Raw genomic sequence first — 22,484 nt, forward strand, 5'->3', positions numbered from 1 at the left:
TTTCTTTATTGAAATTGAAAGTATATATGAGTGCTGATATACTGAATGGATTCAAGTACTGTAAATGTATTAATTTTCGCAGTGTACTAATTTTCGCCATTTTTGCAGTGGACGGAAAAACGTGAAAAATAGTACCTGCAGAATTGAGTTTTAACACTAAATAACGCTTATCATTTTTTTAAACTGCGAAAATTGATACTTTGGAATATGTCCTCTTGACAATCCACAAAAATTAATACATTTACATTAATTCAAGGATTTTTTTGGTTAAAATTTCTCAACCAACAACGAATAGCATTAAAATCCATTTTTGAAAAAAAAAAAAAAAAAAAAACACAAGGATTTGATGTAGAAGCTTTCTATTCAGTTACATTAAATTATGGTCAATATACTTAGATATAAAGTATTCAATGTGATGCAAGTCCTTTGCGAAATTGATTTTCTGGTTCTCATCCCATTTGACATTTAATGTCCCTATGCTGTCTTTGTATTACTACAAATTCATAGATCTACTACTAGTGATTATTTTTAAATTATATTAGGGTTATGTAAGTAACACCTAATTAATTAAGTACACTTTTCTTAATAATTCAGATAAATACATGTAATTAAATTGTAACTGTTGAACCAGAGATTTAATTTGTATGTATGGCATAGGATCTTACTACAGCATTGTAATGTAAATATATTCTTTTGTATAAAACCACCAGAACATGCATAATATTTTAACAAATGTATAATACTTGGCTTAAAAAAGTCGGTTTTGTTTTCATATGACTGCGGTGATTTTGAAGGAATGTACAGTGAAGTTTGGTACATACAAGTAATGATTTTGCAAATTTTAAAATGCATGTTACCTGTTAAAATGTGCAATGAAAGTCAACACTGTTTCAGAATCACTGGGTCTGCAGAAGTCCCTTAAAATAATTGTATTAGGTTTGAACCTTTTTTTTCGCAGTTAACATTAATGTAAATTTCTTGTTCAAATATCTTCTTTATTTGAATGCCTATGAATAAATACTTTACTCTAGTATATAAGGGGTGGGCTGTATTGTGGTAAATGGGTTACAATGGTGGGTTTGGGGTGAAGGTTGTTTATAGGGGCACTGGTCTCTCACATTATCTTGGTGCTTTTGGTTTTGTTTTTCTTTCCCTGGTGCATGGGATGGGGGTTTTATAAGTGCTAACTGGAATGAAGAAGTGCTAGAAAACATAAAACATTTATGCCATTGTTTCTATTTTCAGTCATATCTTACTAGTCTTTTTTCCTGAAAATAAATGTTTTTTTTATTGAAGACCATTATATTGCATCAAATGGCTTGTTTCAATAAAGTGGTCTTAAAAAGTTACGTTTTAAAAAAAAATTAATAATCTATTGTAAGTTTTAACTTAGTGAATAGGTCTCTGGTTTCATGGCTTTATTGCTTTCTATGAAAGATATAAAAATGTTAGAAATAAAGAAAATTGAGCTTTTCTATTTCATCAAATATGTGAAGCAAGCCATGACAACTACATCTCATGAGTGCATTTTCTGTGGTCAAACAATCCAGACATTTCTGCAATTCCATGTTTTGGTCATTACAAAAATATAAATGAAGAATGAATTCTTTGCTTATGAATTAAAACTATCAGTAAATACAGTACATTAAATCAGTTTCAGTCCTTTCTAAACATTACTAACAGCTCTAAAAAAAGTCTTTGTGTTATGAATTATAAAGTACTTTTAGATCAGATGCTCATAATTAAAACTATTGAATGCTTTTGCTTTTTCAGAAAGATACCTTTTAATTTAAAAACAGTCAGTAAATATTTCTTTTGACCCTAAAAAACATTAAATTGATGCATGATTCAAATGATGACTGGCTACATACTTGTTCAGATAACTCTTCTGTTAACTTCCTTATGACAGGTTAAATAGACTTTGTTCTCATTAGGTTGCATTAGAATGCAGTGTTGTAATTTTGTTGTACAGAAGAATCGAGTGTGTTTGTGATAATATTTTGTTACTTGTTAAAGAATGTTTTTTTTTTTTTTTTTTTTTTTTTTTTTTTTTTTTTTTTTTTTTTTTTTTTTTTGGTTGTATGGACTGGTATCTATTCATATTTGAATACCACAGTATTTACTCATACTTGATAGACAGTGAATTTTGAAATAATGTCATTCAGTAGTATATATTTGTAAAACTTTGATGGTACATTTATTCCTGGGTATCAGTTCTCATGGTTGGTTCAGTTTTATTCCATCTTTGAGTTTCTAACTTGCGGATTCCATAAAATTGTCAAAGTTTGGTTTTCATAAAAAATTGTAGTACATTGGGTTGATAATATTGATTTGTCATTTGTCTTTACCATGAAAACTGTGCATTTAGTACCCATGGAAAGATTTTAAATATAGGTAACTGAACAAAATGTGATGATTGATACCAAGTAGTTTTGAGGAGTTTACTGATGAACAAATTTGAGTGGAAATATGTAAATGCATCTTCATACTTGTCTACTCATTTCAATGAGAAATTGAAAGAAAACCAGTTTTTAAATGGCACGTCCTTAGGGTGGTTTTCTAAAGGAACATTAGTAAATGTTCTTTTTTTTGTATACAAAAATCAACGTCTTATGGTTGTATAGTAAAAATATAAAACCTAGTCTTCTTAACAGATCTTTTATTCTATTCAAATAAAATGTCAAATAAACAATGTGTAAAACTGGTAAATTTTGTTACTAACCAGTTGTTAAGTGATGCAAATGAGGCAACTTTGTAGTTATTCTTTAAAGATAAACTAATAACTTGTCATGAATGATTGTTTAGAATTCCTGGTTGATAATAGTCATGAGTGAATGTGAATTAATGGATTATATTGAATGTATAGGGTCAGGGACTTTGTTATGAACAGGGGAAAATAAAATTTTCTTAAACATTTCTTCTGTTATTTTTAGTGGTCATACCTAAATCACCAGTAACCTTTCTCCCTATAAATTTTGTATTATTGTTGTCCGTTGCTGAAAGTAATGGAGGGACATGGTAATGGTTTCCCGTCATCTGGCTGTTTGTATTAAGGTCTTTCTGTAAGTTTTTCATAAATATGTGAAACATTCAGTTTGAGTCTGTAAAAAAAGTTCCGTTTTTTTTTATTCATCTATTGTTTTTGATGTGAAACACAGGGGCTTGCTCTCACTATCAAATATGCAGCCCGACTTGTATATATACTGGCCAGGCTGCATATTTGATAGTGGGATAAAGCCCCTGTGGTTATAGGTAGAGACATTCTATATCCCTGCTCCACAATCTAGAAAGTAGGGTATGATCACCTAGATTAACTTTCTGGAATTGGTCATGCTATTGATTTACTGGGGATTAACAGAATTCATTGGCAGCAATTGTAATTTTCAATGAAATTTCAGTTATAATTTCAAAGAAGTAAAATCTAATTTTATTTTTTTATTTGAGATTATTGATATGTTTCTCAAGTACTGCTATAGACTTCAGCAAAATTGAAATACACATTTCCACACCAAACCGTAAAAAAATTATTACACTGAAGTTACCAAAATTTACATCATTACAGTCACCACCTCATTAGTTCTATTGTTTTGATGAACAGAAATATAGTCTATAAAGCACACTCAAACAAAATCTAATTGATTTATTGACTGCCGTTAATAAATTTATTGGAAAAGGATACAATTTTCAAATTATTGTATACTAGTATTCTTTGAACCTTGGTTTCACAAATAAAGATATAGTACTTGATGTTACTACTCCAACTATTGCCCACTAGAATTGTAGTGACCAATTATTTCTAATGCTGGTAGTTTTTATGGTATTTTCATTCTTATAAGTTTGTAGTTGCAGTTCATTTTTATGAGACAACTGTAAACAAATTTGTTGTATAATGGTATGTTGTCACCATCAGTAGACACTTCCAAATCCACCCAATAATTTGAGTATAACTTAAAAATCTTTATATTTATACCACAAAGGAAGCCTGGGATTGATTTTTGGAGGTTGTGACATGAACTATCTAGGAATTAGGGGCCAAAAATGGACCAAGAACATCATTTTCCTGATATTAATTGGACCATAACTTGACCTCAAGTGAATAGATCTCTAACACAAAGTGCCATACTACCAAAGGAAGGCTTAGATAGATTTATGAGGTTATGACATGAATTCTTTTTTTGGAATGGAGCCGGGGTCAAGGGGCCTGAAATTTTTTATTTTTTTTATGTTCAGACAATAACCAGTATTAGATTAATGGATCTATTTTAAATTTTACTACAATGTATCATTCCAGAAAAAGAGAGTTGGAGTTGAATTGGGGGTTTTGACTTAAACTGTTAAAAATTGAGGGTCTAAAGGGGGCCAGAAACCAAACATTTTTTAAAGTTCAAATAATGTAGATAATGACTTTAGAAAATTGATTTGAAATTGTTACAGGTGCCACTACACCAAAGAAAGGCCAGGAATAATTTGGGGGATATTGTAACTTCAACCATTGTAGCATTTTTCTGATGTCCTGACAATAATTTAAGATCTTGAAATTATATCGCAAGGTGCTATACAGTAAGTGGAAGTCAAGGATTAATTTTGTGTTATGTTACTTGTATTGATTAGGAAAACAGGTCAAAAAGAGGCCACATCATTTCTGGGTGAATCCTATATCAAACATTTAGTCTCAATCCAATTCAGAATGATGTGTTCAAATCTGTATCAATAGTGTGTGCTAATTATATTATTTGTCCATTAGATAAGGTAAAAATAGTTTGATAGAATTGCACAACACAGAAATTTGGGATTACTCAATATAGTTGCATTCTAACCATTCATTGATTTTCAACAGATCATCTGTTGTAAATAGGGTTCATTAAATTGAATGTAAGTGTTTTATGCTATTGTATTTATTTTATACTATGTGGTGAGAAATTTGATGATTTTTAAAATTTCTACAACCAACTAAGTAACTATCAAATTTATATGAAACAGAAAGGTAGTTTTTGAGGACTTAAATTTATTATTCTCTTTTTATAGCTAGGTTTATTTTCGTAGGTGAATCCAGGGGAAAGAGAGGTGGCATCTACCTGCCTTTTATGAAAATTTTCAAAATGTTATGGTCAAATCTTGAAAAATACTTGGGAAGAAAATATATATTTCAATAAATTTGTCTAATTGTATTATTAACACTGTTAGGTCTTCACCGATATGACCATAATATCAAAGATTTATCCCATGTGGTCTTACATAAATGAAACTACTGGTATTCTTTGACTTTTTGGGGCTATATTGTAATCACCTTGTCCATCTGAAACAAGTTCCTCAGCTTCTATTGAAGGGAAATCTTAGATGTTTGATATATTGCTTTTGCATGATGACTTTTACCATGTCTCCTCTTTTCAGGTTCCTTCGTGTTTACTGATCACCTCAGTGTCTCCCTTTCCAGGTTGGGTGGAGGTATTCTTAGAATGACAAGGCATGCAACCTCATTTAATTTTTAGTTATGGAAATCAGGTCAGATTAAGGAAATCTTTAAGTGGAAATTTCAAAAGTTTTTTAACAGTTTCAATTAGACTATATTAGAATATTTTTCTGTGTCAATCCTAGCCATGAACTGTGTCAAGCTTGTATGTTGTGTCCATATTTGCCTCAACTGTTTAGGGCTGACCACTGCAGTCGTATCAAGCTGCCCCTTGCACAGTGTTTATTGACCTTATGTTAAAGGGGGATAGTTAAGGCCTTTGAACCTAGTTTAACCCCACTCGTATTTCATGTGCCTGTCCATAATCAGATATTGGTTTGTGTTGCTATATTACTTTTTAGTTTGATTTTGAAGAATGTCATTGCTCAGTAACCATGGATTTTATTAGTGTTGTCAGGGCCTTCTAGGACTAACTTAAAGTTGTGTTTACACTTCTTGAATACCTTTTGGTGATTTCTGAAAGTATTTACTACTTTGTAATAAGGTTTGTATGCTGGTGCATTTGTTATGTTTCACCATATCCATATTTGTGTTGACCCCAAGTTTTGATGCTTTGTTAATCTCAAATTCAAGGACAGATTTATTTTTCAGCTTTTTATATGACCATCAGACATGTTTATGGACTTTGCGAGTGGTTAAACTAGATAAAAACTAGAGTGCAAGTAGTTTCCAAGCAGTTCTGGCTATGAAATACATCAGCTTGTAAAATTTGGCTATTCCCATTGCCCTTTTCTCTGATCTATCCACCAGTAACGTGTAGCAAAACATTGGAAGTGATCTGTTGTATTTGTCTCTTTTTATCTCAAGTTTGTCTTGTCACTTTATGTTCTGAAAGTCTGTCCATCACACTTTGTAATCTGCAGCTAATTTCTTTATACTTTGTAGGTAGTTAGGACATGATCTGTAGTTGTGCATATTACCAGAAATTCATAATCAGTTGAAATTAATGGGAGTTATAGCCCTTTAAACTTTCAAAACGTGGAGGAGACATTCATTTTTGAAGCATCAACAAAATTTAATTTAGGCATTCATTGGTCTTTATCACAGAAAGTCATGAGTGTAAAATTGGTTGTAATGTCAGAATAGACTATAAAAACTGTGCAGCGCTCACTAAATTGATACCCCCACACCCCCACTTGATAACATGCACCTTTTGAACTCCAAATTGATTTGGATCAAAATCTTCATACTGGTAACGAGTGTGCACTATGAAATTAATATGTAATAAAGATTCTATGAAAGTTTCAGTAAATTCCGTTCAGTTGTCTAGAATGAGTTGTGGAAAAGAGATAGGTTCCCCCATGTCCCAATATTCATAAATGTCAAATTCCATGTTCTGTCACATTAAACCCCCAAATTGATTCGGATAAAAACCTAAAATAGAATGTGCACAGTAATAATATGTAATAAATTTCATTGAATTCCATTCTGCACTGTAGATGGAGTAATGGATATGAGATGTCCCCCTCCATGTCCCCATATTCATAAATGACAGTCCATGTTTTGTTATGTGAAACCCCCAAATTAATTCAGATAAGAAGGAGGTGCACAATGGGAACATATAATATTTTTGTGACATCTAAAAACAATTTAAATATGTGCGTATGGCTACTTCCATTATTAACCAATAAAACTCTAATAGCTAAACCCATACCCATTGAAAGATCAGTCCTCTGTAAATATGACCATGTTCCTTAAATAATGATATATATAATTCCTGCAACTTGTTCCTCTGGAAATACCTTAACTAAAGTTTCATACTCCTTCATTGGCAAATTACAGTTTCATTTAATTCCATTCTGCCATGTAGGAGGAGTAAAAGATTTAAGAGATAGGTCCCCCTCTGCATAAAAGAAGGACAAACAACCAACCTAATTAAAATTAGACCTATCAATTGTTTCATTCAGTCACTGCATGTACCAGTAGTGACTAAATCGAACAACTGATAGATTGGACCGACACCCTAAAACTATAAACCCACACTTTGCAAAGGAGGGAGGTAAAAATGGCATAGTGAATAATTTCTTACAATAAATCTTACACTTGCAACATTTTATGAAATTGTTTGCAGCTCTTGTTCTTATGGCATGTGCTATCTTATGTCATGTGCTACATTTCCTGTTCTCTGGCAATGGTAGAGGTTGTGTGGCAAGCTATTTTTTGACTTGGTTGGAGTAAGAAAAAACAGAATTCCAAACTTTTATGCAGTAGGAGTACGTGTCCAGTAGATCTCCTGTTACAAAACAGGCTTCATTCATGAATAAAATGGCTTCACAGGGCACAACTAAATATTACCACTGAGGTTGAACCCTGAACAGTTGGGGCAAGTATGGACACACCTTTCAAGACAAGAATTTGACCAGAATCTAAGTTGTCACTTTCTGGCCCTTTATTAGTCGAAACTTCAAAATCAATCCAAACCTTCCTTTCTGGGTACGGTATAATAAGCGGTTTATTCCCTTTTACTCAAATCATAATACAGAAATAAAAAAACAAACATGTTTGTTTTAAGCCTTTATTTGGCCCCTAATTCAAACAAGGTTCAAGTCTTAAAACCCAAAATCAATCCAAGCCTTCCTTTGGTGGTATGGCACCTTGTAATAAAAATTATAAAAAGATTCATTCATTTATAGTCAAGTTATTGTCTGGACGTCAGAAAAAGACATGTTTTAACCCCTAATTTCTTAAATGTTTTAACCCCAAAATCAATACCAATCTGACCATTGTGGTATAGAATATTGTGGAACAACATCATAGATATTCCTATGCTTTTTTTTACTGGAGTTATATAGTTAAATTCTATGAAATGTTTTTTTTTTAGGTTCCTTTTTGGTCCCTAATTCTTAAACAGTTGGGGCCATAACCTCCAAAATCAATATCAACTTTCCTGTTGTCATTTCAAAATCTTATAAACATCAAACAACTAGTATTCAAGTCATTGCATGAAAACCAAGAATCTACAGACAATGATGCGACAGCTGTGCTATACCATTATACAATCACAAATGTTTATGCAGTTGTGTAAAAAGATTAAATTAGAAGTGATACAATCAGTTTAATCAAAAGCTGTGATCAAATTATTTCAAAAAATAAACTCAACAATGACTTACAACAATACTACTTAAAGAACTCAATAATTTAAACTTAGAAACTAGTAATAAAAAATAAATCAACTTGTACATCTATTCTCTACAGCCTACAGTAAATAACAAAATACACACAACACTAACAGTAGAAATTGAAAATAAGCAGCACCATCAGCAAGCTATGCATACCCTTTTATAGTAAAGATTCAATTACCAGTATCCACCAAGACCTGCAGGTAAAATGCTTCGGGAACATAAATATCTTCATACTTTACTCAATTTGGGAGAACACAGAAATTGGTATGGAACATGTCTTGTGGAGAAGTTGGGAGAAAATCCTTTCACAATTCTTCATGGCACAGAAAAAGGTATGAAGGGACTTAACAACATCAGTTTATTAGACCAACCATTTTTAGGGTCTAGGTTACGACCTGAAACTTGTTTAAAGATTAAAAATTCAAAGAATTAAAAGAGGATTCTTCAAAAACCTCGAAAGAATCTATACATCACTGGAATAAATACAAAGACAATATCACATAAGACTTGAATGCCTATAAAAATCTAATACAACTACAAACTGTATTCAGACCCTTCCTATTTTACCTATACCTAAATATTCCCAAAAATTAGGTAAGAAAAATTGAATTCAAATTAGAAATAACATGATATGCTTTACATTAAATCAGTTGCAAATCCAGAGGGAGGGTTCTACAGGTTACACTCACCCAAATAAAACTACTCAGCTTTTCTGGTAACAGGGAGAAACATTATTTTTTAGTGTAGTGGAAATGAAAGAGTAGTATCAATTGATATCCCCTTCTCCTTGTTGAAAAAAATTGTTAATTTTGTGCAAAATAAGGACAAATATTAGCAAACAATAGCCATGAACCCTCCCACCCCCTTTTAAGATTTTCTAGGATCCACTCCTGTCACATGTATATCATTTACAATGAGTACATATATACTACCACAAAAACAAATATGCTTTATATATTGAGGTTTCAATGTTCTATGTTTTTTAATATGCGTAAAGAAACATGCACACCACACAAATACACACACACATACACATATGCTTAAAATTTCATATTTTGCACTATCCCATCATAAAGCAGTGAAAAAAAGTGATTGCAATAAACAAGATACATGTAATGTGTTGTGAAAACAAAAAAGTATTAAAAAATACACATTACTGCCTTTAAATACTTCTAGTACCTACATTTCATTTTAATTGAATCAATTATCACAGTCAGCAGCAATAAATTACAGTAAAACACAGTGTACATAAATTATTTTTTAAAAACTGTCAAATATGTACAATGTACACAAAATAATGCTTGTACAGTTTTGCTTGGGAATTCAATCCTCTGGAGCACTTGTTACGAAGATAATTATATCTGTGGATTCATAATGTAAATTTCCATCAACTGATTCAAAAAGGGGCAGATGGTAGCCCAGCCCCCTCCTTATGCTAAAAAATTTTGGTTGATAAAAAAAAAATCACTGGAACAGACCCCTTCAGTGCAGTCAGAAGGCTCCCCCTTTTCAAACTTTCTGGTTTTCTAACTGCCTTTTCTATTTTAAAATGTACTTTACAGAAATAGTTTGAAATATATAAAAAAAAAATTGTCACAAATAATTGTGCATCATACTGGTATAGATTTGTCAGTCCTTGAAAGACAATAACAGGCCTGTTAAGTGTCATAAAAAATACATGTGACTCCAGCAAAATAGCAAAATAATAATGGATCTGCTAGGCTTGTGAAAAATTACAACATCACAACAGATCTGTAATAATTTGGCACTGATCAACTACACACATAACAAATCATTAACTGTGAAGCTGATATCATAACTGACAAAAAAGCACAGAATGAAACAAATTTCAATTTATTATTAGTATGGTAACAAACATATCAAAATGGATTTCTAATTTATCTTCCAAAAATGTATCCCAGGCAAATTTGGTACCAAAAACTTTATAACTGGCCCTTAGAATAACCAGGAACATTATGATTAGGAGTTGTAATTACAAGTCCTAAATATGAAAATCCTATAAGCCGAATTATCTCCTTAACAAGCATTTGGCAATAATTATCTTGCTGTACCTACATATATCTCCAAGTGATGCTTAATCTTCCAATCATGTTTCATGTAACCCTAAGAATGGTTCATGATGAGTTTCTTGTATAAGAAATCTACTGGTATATACACACTAAATTTTGTGGAAGTATCAAAATATTTAATAAATGTTTTATCAAGTATTTAATCCTTAGCAAAATAACACAAAACAGACACACACACAATAGAATTTAGAATAAGCTCACAATGTTCCAAGCAAATATAATCTAATTACAATATACAGAAGAAATTAGATAGTGTAAGCAGTTTAATTTTCATAGTTGCTATTCTTCATGGAAATTGTCAATTAAACAAGTTTGCATTGATTATTCTTTAATAGTATATTGTAACCTTTCACAGTCATGTATCTAGATAACAATGGATTTCATTGATATCATAACATATTTATCGGGTAATTTTTGCAGGTTGTGTATTTTAGTGGTCTGTCTAAAAACGGCAAAATAAATTACATGAAACATTTTTGAGCTGAAGTATTTAGTGCACCATGTAGCATCTGCCAAAATTAGAATCAACAAAATTTTTCATGAACTTTTTTGCCTAAAAATCACAAAATTTACACCTGCTAAAATAACCCTCCATACAGTATTATATTATGGCATACATAGAGAACCACAAACTTTTCAATCAGTCCTCCATGGGGATATACTTTCTTCCATTAACTCTCTCCAACAAGCTATCAGTTGACAGCTCTTGAGGAACATATGGTGCATTCTTCCATTTTTTGTATACATCAGTATTCCCTAGACTATCAGCCACTAAAAAGTTTTCTATCTTCAGCACTGGAAACTGTGCTTTTTTATAGATAACAATATTACCCAGGTTTTTACCACAACTTTTACAATTAACTTTTCCAACCCCCATTTTGATATTTTCATCTTCAAATGCAGGTTTAGGTACCCTTATAGTTGTGATATGGTTAGCTATTCCATCCCCAATGACAGCATGGTGGGCATTTTGGATTTTCTTTACATCATTTGACATGCATATAAATTGATTACATTTGCCACATCTCATTTCAAATTCATAATCACAGACAATTCTTCCACCTTTGTTGGCATTTTCCAATTCTCTCTGTATGTTAGCTGCCCTTTGAATAACTAAAATTTCTTCTAAAAAGCTAGTTCTATTGGTTTCTATCTCGCGTTGTAGATGGCTGATAGCTTTATTCATTCTATCTTCTCTCATCATGTTTAGTTCTTCTTTTTCTGCCGTTCTTTTCTGGGCACTAGCAACCACATAATAACGACTACCCTCAGCTCTACCTCTTCCTGAGAATAGATTATAATAAAACTTGATAAAGGGAAAAAAAACACTTTAAATGAAATTCAAAGTAAGCGCTTTCTTATCATACTGTCAAAGTTCAGACCAGTTCATTAAATACATGTACAAGAATGTAGTGGTACACCTAAAATCTTTTTTTGCAACTATCTTCATTTCAGAAATACATTCTTAACAGATAAAAAAACACTTCTAAAGAAATAATAATCCTTAGAAAGTCTTTTGTACTAGTTACATGTGTAGTGCAACCAGTTTAAAGAAATTATTTAAATAACTTTACCTTGATCTGCATTATAAGTGTTTTCTAGGGCATATTTTAGAAATAAAATTTGGCCGGTCTGATTAAGCATGAACTTACAAGCAGTTCATGGCAGTGATAAAAAGACATTTCAGTTTAACACTACATCAAACAATGTCCTACCTCTAGCCTGTACCATGGCTGTTTCATTGGTCACATGATCATATCTTACAACGAGGTTACATTTCTGTATATCTAAACCTTCCTCTGCGACAGACGTGGCAACAATGATCTTGTGACGACCATCTTTAAATAACTTTAGGATGTTTTCTTGGTCATTTCTTGTCATTCCTGAAAGATAATGTAAAAAACGCATGTAAAAGCAGGGAGTGTATATAAAGTCCCTGGAACAAGATAGTATTTAATACCAGTAAGTGATGTGATAAATTTATGTTGATAGGTTCATACATAAACAATTTACTTACAAATAAAGCAGATTCCAAGTTACTCACTGTTCTCTACGTAGTGAAAATCTTGTGTGAAAATGTGATTGATGTTACAGAATGAAAATCACTTTATAAAATAAGGGTACAAATTACCTCCCTTTTCTCCTCCAGCCTGAGCACCAACAAACTTGATAGGACTAAGAACCTTTAATCGTTCTGTATCTCTCATCCAATTCTGTATAGCAGTAGTAAGATCTCTTGTCTTGACAAAAATGATCCCCCTGGAGTCCATATTCTCCCTATATGTATTGGAGACGAGTTTCTTCAGGGTTTCCAGTTTTGGATTGTCATGGTTTGGGTCGTTCACACAGTGTTGGAGCAAAGCTTTACTCTCTTTAAAAAGGAGATAAAATCCACTTTATATATTTTAAAAAACTATTAGTATAAACCTTGCAACTAAAATGTTTATCTTTTCATAAAATTCACAAATAGTTACTGTAAAGTTGATCATAAGTTATGATTGAATGATTGTTTTTTTTGGTTACTTAATGCAGTTGAGGGCAATTTCTTCCTTAAAATAGCTTTTAATTTTTTTTGATAGTCATTCATTAGACAGAAACTTTTTCTTCAGTCCATTTTGCAATTAATCGTCATACAATACACAATCAAAAGTGCTCCACATGAGAAGTTTATATTTTGCAACAAACGGAAATCATACGAATCAAGCATAATATGATAATCATATGTTTCAGTTTGTTTATGATAATAGCATGATCATCATTTTTTCAAAAACATATGATCATCATATGTTTTCAAGCCAAAATTAACATATGAGATTCAAAAGATAATCAGAATAATCAAAGATTATCATAAGTGACACATTTGCCTGTGTATAGCCAAAAATGAAACCACATGAAAGTTAATACTTACTTTCATACAAGGTCATCATCTTTTTATCTGTTTCATCCTGAATTATACCTTCATTCATTTTTCTGATGTTTTCCTCAAGAAAATCTAAGGCATCTTTCACCCTGGCATCTTCATATACTATCAAAGCTCTGTTATACAACTGAAATATACCGGTAATTCATATTTATAGCTCAAAATATACATCATTATAGTCAATTCAAATGAACAGCTACACAATTTTAAGCAAATCAAATCATTGAAACATGCCAAGAATAAGAAAAGCAATTCCTTGGTTGTGAAGGTCTCATTTACTTCTTCTAACTCTTCTGGTGGACATTTTCAAGGTTTCACTACAAATTGTAAGAAAAGGTGCATTGCAAGCACATATGAAACCCGGGAAATAAGGATTTCAAAAGCATAAGGTCTTTTTTCAAAATTGGGCTTGAATCAATAATACCAGAAACATACTTTTACCCTGACAAAATTTACTTTGCAACCTTGACCTTTAACATGAATCTCTAAAGATCAATGGGCTATTAGATGGATGGATGGATGGACGGACGGACGGATGGACGGACGGACGGACGGATGGATGGATGGATGGGTGGGTGGATGGATGGATGGATGGATGGATGGACGGACGGATGGATGGACGGCACGACGGATGGATGGATGGGTGGATGGATGGATGGATGGATGGATGGATGACTTATCCCTTCATTAGTGAAGAGATAATTACAGATAGGAATATATGGAAGGAAGAAAGGATGGATGGATGTGTTACATAACCATTTGGAACTGTTAAAGGTATAATTGCAAAAAGTAGAATAAAACTTATTTAAGACCTTAGGAATTGATGTCAGGTTGTAATACTTACATCCAAATAAGAACGGCATGTGGTAAAAAACCTCCTGGCCTCTTGGTTAAATATTTTAGCTGTTTCTCTCCAAAATTTACTGATCCACTGGGTGTATTGATCTGAGCCTTTGTCAGGAGGGGCCTTCAGCACCTTCTCTTTGTCAGGAATGGTATCAGAATCTGTCACAAACAAAGTATGCATGACAGAATAGATTATCTAAAGGTTTTCTTTACTTATTTTTTGCAATTAAAACTGTCAATATCATAAATTTATACAAACTTATCATTCTTAAATTAAATCACTATGTGTCTATATGATAATTCATATATTTTATGCCCAAATACATTTAAATAAGTACAGGTACACTGAAATCTGGGGGGTTTCATTGTGTGAATAAGATACAATTTACCATACCATGTCCTTGAAAAAGTACTCAATTGCAGTACAAAATACATATAACACTTATAGAACTAAACATCAATACAAACAAAATCAATACTTACATGCTGATTGCTTCATGTATTTCTCTGTAACTTCCATGATCTTACTAACTGCCTCCCCAAAATAATTCTTCCTCCTTGGAGCTGATTTATGTATCACTACAAAAAAAAAATAAAACAATAAAACTATATTGTGAACATACACAGAAATGGGTATCCCTTACTTAACTAAGACAATAATTATCTCCCTTAAGTTGTACATTATCTACCTACATTTGAACCCATATAACTTATTATAAATGTTCATGAAAAGTCTTTTATACTTATGGAATTGGTACTAAAACCTCTAAAAATATCCAACAATAGTTCTAAAAAAATAAGGCTTTAGAAATTAAAGAACCTTAGTGAGCGCGCTCACATAACCCACACATCCCCATGTTGGATACTTAAGTAAATTTGTTTGTAAGAGAAATACATGTAGAAGGACCTGATAAAAAGAGGAATATGAATGTTTTTTAGGCTTTAGACCTTTATCTTCCAACTAAATTCTATTACTCAGAATGGTAGTTTCAAACTCCAGACTGTGATTTCTTTGAGTTTTAGTTCATCCAAAGTAAATATCATCGTAGTGGAACAAAACATACACTTAACCTGTAACTTATGGTGAACTTAAATACCAAAAAATCATGTCAATATCTGCAAGCGTTTAGAAAAAAAGTCCAGAAAACATATTTTTCAAGGCCTGTAATTTTGGTAAAAATCATCAGAGTGGAACAAAACATAAACTTGACCTGTGACTTATCATGGTAAACTTATATACCAATAATCATGTCAATATCTGCAAGCGTTTAGAAAAAAAGTACAGAAAACTGTATTTCTGTTAATTTTGCTAATTATGTGACGGCACGTAATTTCTGTAAAAATCATCGGAGAGGAATGAAAGTTAAACATGACCTGTAACTTATCATGGTGAACTTATATACCAAAAATCATGTCAATATCTGCAAGCGTTTAAAAAAAAGTCCAGAAAACTGAAAATGGACTGATGGACAGGTCAAAATCATTATACCCTTCGCAACTTTGTTGCGTGGGGTATAAAAACACAAACAAAAAAAGAAATGTGGCATGTTCTCTTATCAGTGAAAGATTCATTATTCAGTTGAATATGACATTACCTTGTTCTGGGACTATCACATGCTTATGCAACTCATCACTGTTTATTCTGACAGTGGCCAATTCCTCAGCATCTAAATTAGCCATCATAGTTTTGATCCATTCTATAGCTCCATCCGTGTTCTTGGTTCTACCAACTCCAACAGATGCTGTTAAACCTACGATCTGGTGAGAAAATACAACGCAGAACATTACTGGTAAATCTTAAAGTGATTTGTATACTGTAAACATACTAATTTTTGCTATTTTCATGGTGGACAGAAAACCACAAAAAAATAGTACATGCGAAATTGATTATTAACACTATATAACGCTAATCATTATTTTGAAACTGTGAAAATTGATATCTGTGAATATGTTCACTTGACAGAATCAGCAAAAATTAATAGGTTTACAGTATTTTGTTCAATAAGAATATACATAAAACTGAGAAAAATGCTCACTTAATTGATACTCCAATTCCCCATTGGTTAACATGACCTTTTCACCTCTAAATTAATTTGGATCAAGAATATGAAATAAAGATTCTGTGAAAGTTTCCTTTCAGTGGTGCAGAAGAAGTAATGAATAAGAGATTGGTCCCCCTCTGTGTAACAAAAGGTAGGAAGTTTGGATGGGAGGAAGGAAAGATGAACACCCTTATCACTACATAACCCCACTTGCAATCATGACTAAATGTGATGCTACAAAGTCAAGGGTTTTATTTTTGCTAATTCACCCCTTTTAATGCTAAGTAAGTACCAGTATTGGTAAAATAATTAAAAATAGTTTATTTTCTTATATTAAGGCATTATCTTATATTTCATCAAGTTGGGCCTTTTAAGTGTACAAATTCATTATTCAACCTTACTTCAGACATTAGTTACAAATGTTCAAAGAATATGAACAGAAAATATAGAGTCTGCAAAAAGTTAAGCCCATCCTAAATATAAATAACTTTTAATGCTTTTAAAGACTTTTAACATGAATTTTCTATTTTTGAGTGATACTTGTTGATAAACTTGTAAAACCTTTTCCCCCTAAACAAAAGGAGGTTTGCATACAGTGGAAAACCTGTTCAAGACGTCAGATTGTCATACATATTTTATGACATGGTTATCGTTCAAATTTGTGTAGAATTGTCCAGGCATAGCTAGGCTCCACTTTCCATAGTGGTGTTTAGTGTTTGTATTTGTTTGAATTGAAAATCAAACTGAAACACAAATCTTGTATTATTTATTTGAATGAAAAAAGTTACGGAACGTTTCTAATTTTGGAACAGGTAATACCTTGTTCGTGGCAGTTCACACTTATAAACAACTTTAATAAACTACTTTTATAAACTGCTTTTTGATACGAAGTGTAAACTGGCCCAAATCAGGTTTATCTTTATAACCTGCTCAGTATTTAGAAAAATTCTTTATTATTTAATTTCTTATGGATTCCAGTCCAAAAATTTGGGATTATTGAGAATAGCAGAGTGCAGACCAATTAACAATAATAATGTCACAATACCAAGCTAGGTCATACAAAATAATTTTGTGTGTTCATTGAGAAGCAACTTATCAGAAATCAATTCAAATTATGTATATGTAACATGTTAGATACATACAACTTTTATGATATTTTATCCATAGTAACTGCTAGCAGAATAGTAATCAATTTCTTCTTCTGAGTTTGCCTTCTTTCTTATGTTTTTGCAATTTAAATATATATTGAGTAAACTACGATTTGGTTTCTGGAATAGTAATCAAGGGAACCAAGGTTATAGCGGTAATCAAAAGAATGCAATCCGGGGACAAATCATTGCCTTTCAATAGAACAAGAGGTTCCCAGGAGCCTGAATCACTCACCTGGTTGAATTTTGCCTTTCAAGGGCAATAAATTAAACAAAAAGTTGTCTAACCATTTTGACTCAAGAAGACATTGATATATCTTATCATAAGGATCATTTCAGCATTGAAATTTCTATCCATCATAGTTTTCAAGATATTAGCTGAAAACTGTATTAAAAAAAAACAAAAAAAACGTCATTTTTCCCCTTTCAAGAGCAAAAACTCCTACAAAGAGAAGTCTGACAACTTTAATCCATAAAGACTTTTGTAGTCCTAATAATAAGGATCATTTCAGCTATTGAAAGAATTTAGCTAAACCTGGCAACAAAAATAACCAGTTGGCGATTATCTTGGCGCCTAAGTTTTGTATATTATAATTGACAGGAAGTTTATCAGCAAGGGATATTTTCTTTTAGTTATCAAATTATGTTGGCACCTGGTCAGAGTTAACTGACCATGACCAATTTACGACTGAAGGCAACAACGGTAATTAGACCAGACGACCATGACTGACAATATCCTCATGGGAGGTGTCAATCAAATGTAAATATAATATTGAGCCAATCAAAACTCTCATCATCTGGTCAAAGGTAAACACAATTATGGCCATGTGCACGTGATCAATTGAAAAAGATAATTCCCCCCCCCCCTGCTCTAATTTCTGAAAATAGGCGACATAAAATGGCAGCTGCCAATTTTTCTGGCGATAGAATTTTGGAACCCAGAGCAGCCCCTGCATCAACACAAAGATAACACTGACATGGACACCTGAGGGGTAGATCCAGAAACACTATGAGAAGAGTGGTAGAGATGGAGATGGAACATATGGCAGAGGGCTGAAGCAATGGTAAATAATAGGCAGATGAGTTATGTTGAACAGCTTCATGAGTCCATAAGGGTCAAGAGAGGATATGTATATGTATACATGCATAAATATGATAATTTGTTTTTTGGCAGACTAAATACATAATATCCATATCAAACAAAATACAAACCATCGGTAGGTTAGTCTTCTCTGTCTCTAACTTGAACAACTCATCCATGTAACAGTGCATGATTTTGTTGTAAGAATGATTAGCATGAGCATGGTGGCATTCATCAAACACAAGTAATGTGAAGTCTGTGATTTTTACATCTTTGTCAAGTAAAGCATTCACCAGAAGTTGAGCAGTTACTACCAATATATCACGCCTAAAAACAACAACAGTATACATGAGATTATAGCTGTTAATTCATTATACTTCATGACATTCCTTGTTGTATAAAATTAACTAGCATCCTGGATAAGAAGTTACTTCTATATTCAATGTATTAAAGTATAGGGAATTTGTTATTGTATATGAACCAGTCAGAATAATCCACAAATGTCAAAAAGAAACATTTTCAATCAGATGTGACAGAAAAAAGATACTGATTTAAAAACCTCCCATTCTGAGGTTTCAACTCCTGACAAAAATTTGTAATCTCCTTACTTGAATTTCAATGTTTACCACATGTATGTAAAATACATTAAGAATATCTGACCATAGAAAATATGTATGGGAACAAATGGAAGTTTCTACATACAATGACTCCCTACATTGTTTGTTATTGTTACATCAATTACGGAACTTTGTTTTTGTTCCTTAAAACGCACTTGAAAAATCTATAATTCTTTGAACTTTTTTTGATACGGCAAATACATTTACAAGTATACTGTATGTGTCAAACGTAACACTATCCAGATGGATATATCCTGTGGATCTTATTTCACATTAATTTTTTTCCAGAGGATATTATTTGACCACCAAAATTTTTGCACGCCTATTAAATTGTTTTCACTGCTTACTACAGGTATTCCTAATTATTTCATACTATTAAATATATCCAGAACATAGTTCATATATGGTGAACATAATTCATACTCTTAATAAAAACCCATGTCTCAGTGCTTTAGGGAAGTAACACCTAAAAGGAAATGTATTAAAAACTTTATGCATATTCCCAGCTGGCATGCCACGTGGATTCAACGTTGAAATCATGTCAGTTCTCAACATGGAAACAACGTTGAAAAATGGTATTGAATAGAATATTGAAATGACATGGAAATTTGACGTTGATTCAACGTTATGTTATGACTTAAATTTCACATGTAAAGAACGTTGAAAATTTACTGAACATCCACGTTGAATTAAAGCTGATCCTTAATGGCAGTGATTGTGTTGAAATAGGCCATGTTATCACCAAGAAGTTTTTTATTTGTCTTACGTTTTAGTGATGCAACAAAAAAATTTCTTGTACATGTATATTTAGTGTATTTTGTTGAATCCTACTCAACATCACATGCCTTTGAAACAATTGTGAAATAATATACCTTCTCTTTAAGTTGGAACCACATTCAGTTTACAGCATACCAATAAAGTTTGATCTCAATATAAATAATAAATAACTAAAGGTAGGAATGTGTCTCCTTTAAATCTTTGAAAGTTTTCACTGGCAATAATTTAACTTTGTAAACCTTCATTAATGTTTTATTGTAATATATCTAAATCTTATCTCATTGCACTCACAGTTACAAAAGCCTTTCACTGCTATATATGGGCTGAAATATCTAAGCCCAACTTGACTCCAGGCGAGAGTCGCTCCTGTGGTGACAAAAGGTGTAAATGTTGCAACCAAATGCACCACTCGTCATCATTCACCAGCACAGTCACAGGGAAATGCTACAAAATATTTTGCAATGTGCACTGCAAGAGTGCTAATGTTATATATTTGCTCCACTGTCCCATATGTGGCCTTCAATATGTTGGTGGATCTAAACAGCCAACACTTCAGATTACCTAACCACTGCCTCGATGATTTCAACAAAATGAAAATCTTCATCGTGGAACAAAACACGATCTGGAGCGATCTACAGAGTGAAGCGGGAGGGATTTTGGATAAAAGAACTCCGTGTTTTACACCCACACGGAATTAACAAAAAACATTAAGTTCTTCCTATTTTGTATAGTTTCTTATAACAGTGTTTGTAAATATTTTTAGTTTATAGTTCAGTATTCAAGATCAATACACGTGTGTCTATAGCACAATGTTCAAGATCTTTGTTACTGTCGGTAAAATTTTATACGTTACTGGTATTCACCTGATTAGGTAGTGAGTCGTGTTCACAGACCATTACTTTCATACACACTCAGTTTATTTAAGGCACTGAAGAAGGTCATTTGTTGACTGAAAATTTTGCCCATTATATATTTAATTATAGTGTGTTAACATCTTTATCGGTATCGTTGTACAATCCTTTAGACTTATATATATATATATTTGAAATATACAACTTTTTTCGACAGTATCTACCCATTCAACTAGTTCAACATAAGATGAAAGTAAACAGTCTTTCAAAGTAGATTTTATGTAAACAATAATGTACATGTATCAAAACCATTTCTTATAAGTTCTGTGAATAGAAAGTTCTTGTGCAACAACTTGTTTCTTTATCCACCAATGTGAAAACTCTGACCTTGCACCTCTGAAATAAAAGTATATTTTCTTTACAATTATGCTTTAGATCAATAGACCTCTATTTAATGTGATAGACTCTAATTTTTAACATTACTACATTTACATAATTTGATGTACATGTAATTCATGCATGCAATTTGTGCATTGTCCATCTGTTAATTTTTTAAAAATTTTATAAAAATTGAATTGGTTATTTGGTCCCAATTATACTAATATTCCAGAATGAAATAGAGTTGCTAAAAGCCCTTGTAAAATCATATAAAATTTTTGTTTCAATTTAATACTGTTGGCTTAACAACATTCCAGAGCTACAAAAGAAAATATACAAACTTAAGTTCCAAGAACTTACAAAGAGACAATTATAGGAGGTGACATGCTGGTTGTGATTTCTATATGTTCAGCAAAGGAATATAAAGACATTCATCCTTGAGTTTGTAATATTAATAACATATTTAATATGTACTTACAAGAACAGGTGTGATTACATTGTAAACTCTTCCAAGTGTTACAAATTCTTTCTGTACAATATTTATCATCCGTGGCATTGAAGACTGTAACTTCTTTTCAACAACTCAGTGCTACTTAAGTGTCCTGGAATGATGAAAAGCAAAATAAATATAAAACAGATAACATCTCCTTGCAATAATCCAAATTAAATAATTTATCAACATGGAATAAAGTCAGCATCGCATCAGGATTCCCTCCCCCTTTTTTCGAATAACAGTAATTTTACTAAATTTATCATTATTATCACGAACTAAGATTATAAATAAGCAATCTTGTCACATGTATTATAAAATAACTCACATACTGTGAAAGAAATGGCTCAATCTGCTCTGTAATCTGCATTTTCTTCTTGTTCTTTGCAATCCGAGTTTGTTTACATCTTCAAATTTGAAGAAAGTGGACTGTTGAAAAGCGCATGCAAACTGAAAGGCCGAGTAGTTCCGATTGCATTTAGTACACATTGGCAGTAAATTTCAAAATTATTTAAAAAGTCTGTTTTATCACATTTGACAAGTAATCAGCGTCAGTGTAATTACAATGTTTTACAACACTTCACAACTATTTATACTCAGTTTAGAATCCTGAACTTTTCCATAACAGTAAGCTTTTTTATTATTTCTGTAA

General features: G+C 32.0%; 1 protein-coding gene across 1 annotated transcript in view; it reads right to left on the reverse strand.

Annotated features, from left to right (window-relative positions):
• Positions 1 to 7,971: 7,971 nt before the first annotated feature.
• The window catches only part of LOC148622152 (antiviral innate immune response receptor RIG-I-like), a 28,943-nt gene continuing 14,430 nt past the window's right edge, over positions 7,972 to 22,484 (reverse strand). Inside the window, exons 12-19 of the mRNA XM_088571759.1 lie at positions 18,851 to 19,046; positions 16,044 to 16,206; positions 14,932 to 15,027; positions 14,447 to 14,607; positions 13,591 to 13,729; positions 12,814 to 13,053; positions 12,398 to 12,565; positions 7,972 to 11,966 (exon numbers count right to left, since the gene is read on the reverse strand). Coding sequence (XP_088427885.1) covers positions 11,323 to 11,966; positions 12,398 to 12,565; positions 12,814 to 13,053; positions 13,591 to 13,729; positions 14,447 to 14,607; positions 14,932 to 15,027; positions 16,044 to 16,206; positions 18,851 to 19,046 — 1,807 coding nt within the window. The 3' untranslated portion in view covers positions 7,972 to 11,322. The remainder of the gene's footprint in view (positions 11,967 to 12,397; positions 12,566 to 12,813; positions 13,054 to 13,590; positions 13,730 to 14,446; positions 14,608 to 14,931; positions 15,028 to 16,043; positions 16,207 to 18,850; positions 19,047 to 22,484) is intronic.

Source organism: Perna viridis, chromosome 3 (genome assembly GCF_037379345.1).
Source record: "Perna viridis isolate PV_CMFRI_1.1 ecotype Kerala chromosome 3, ASM3737934v1, whole genome shotgun sequence".
NCBI classification, from domain to species: Eukaryota; Metazoa; Mollusca; class Bivalvia; order Mytilida; family Mytilidae; genus Perna; species Perna viridis.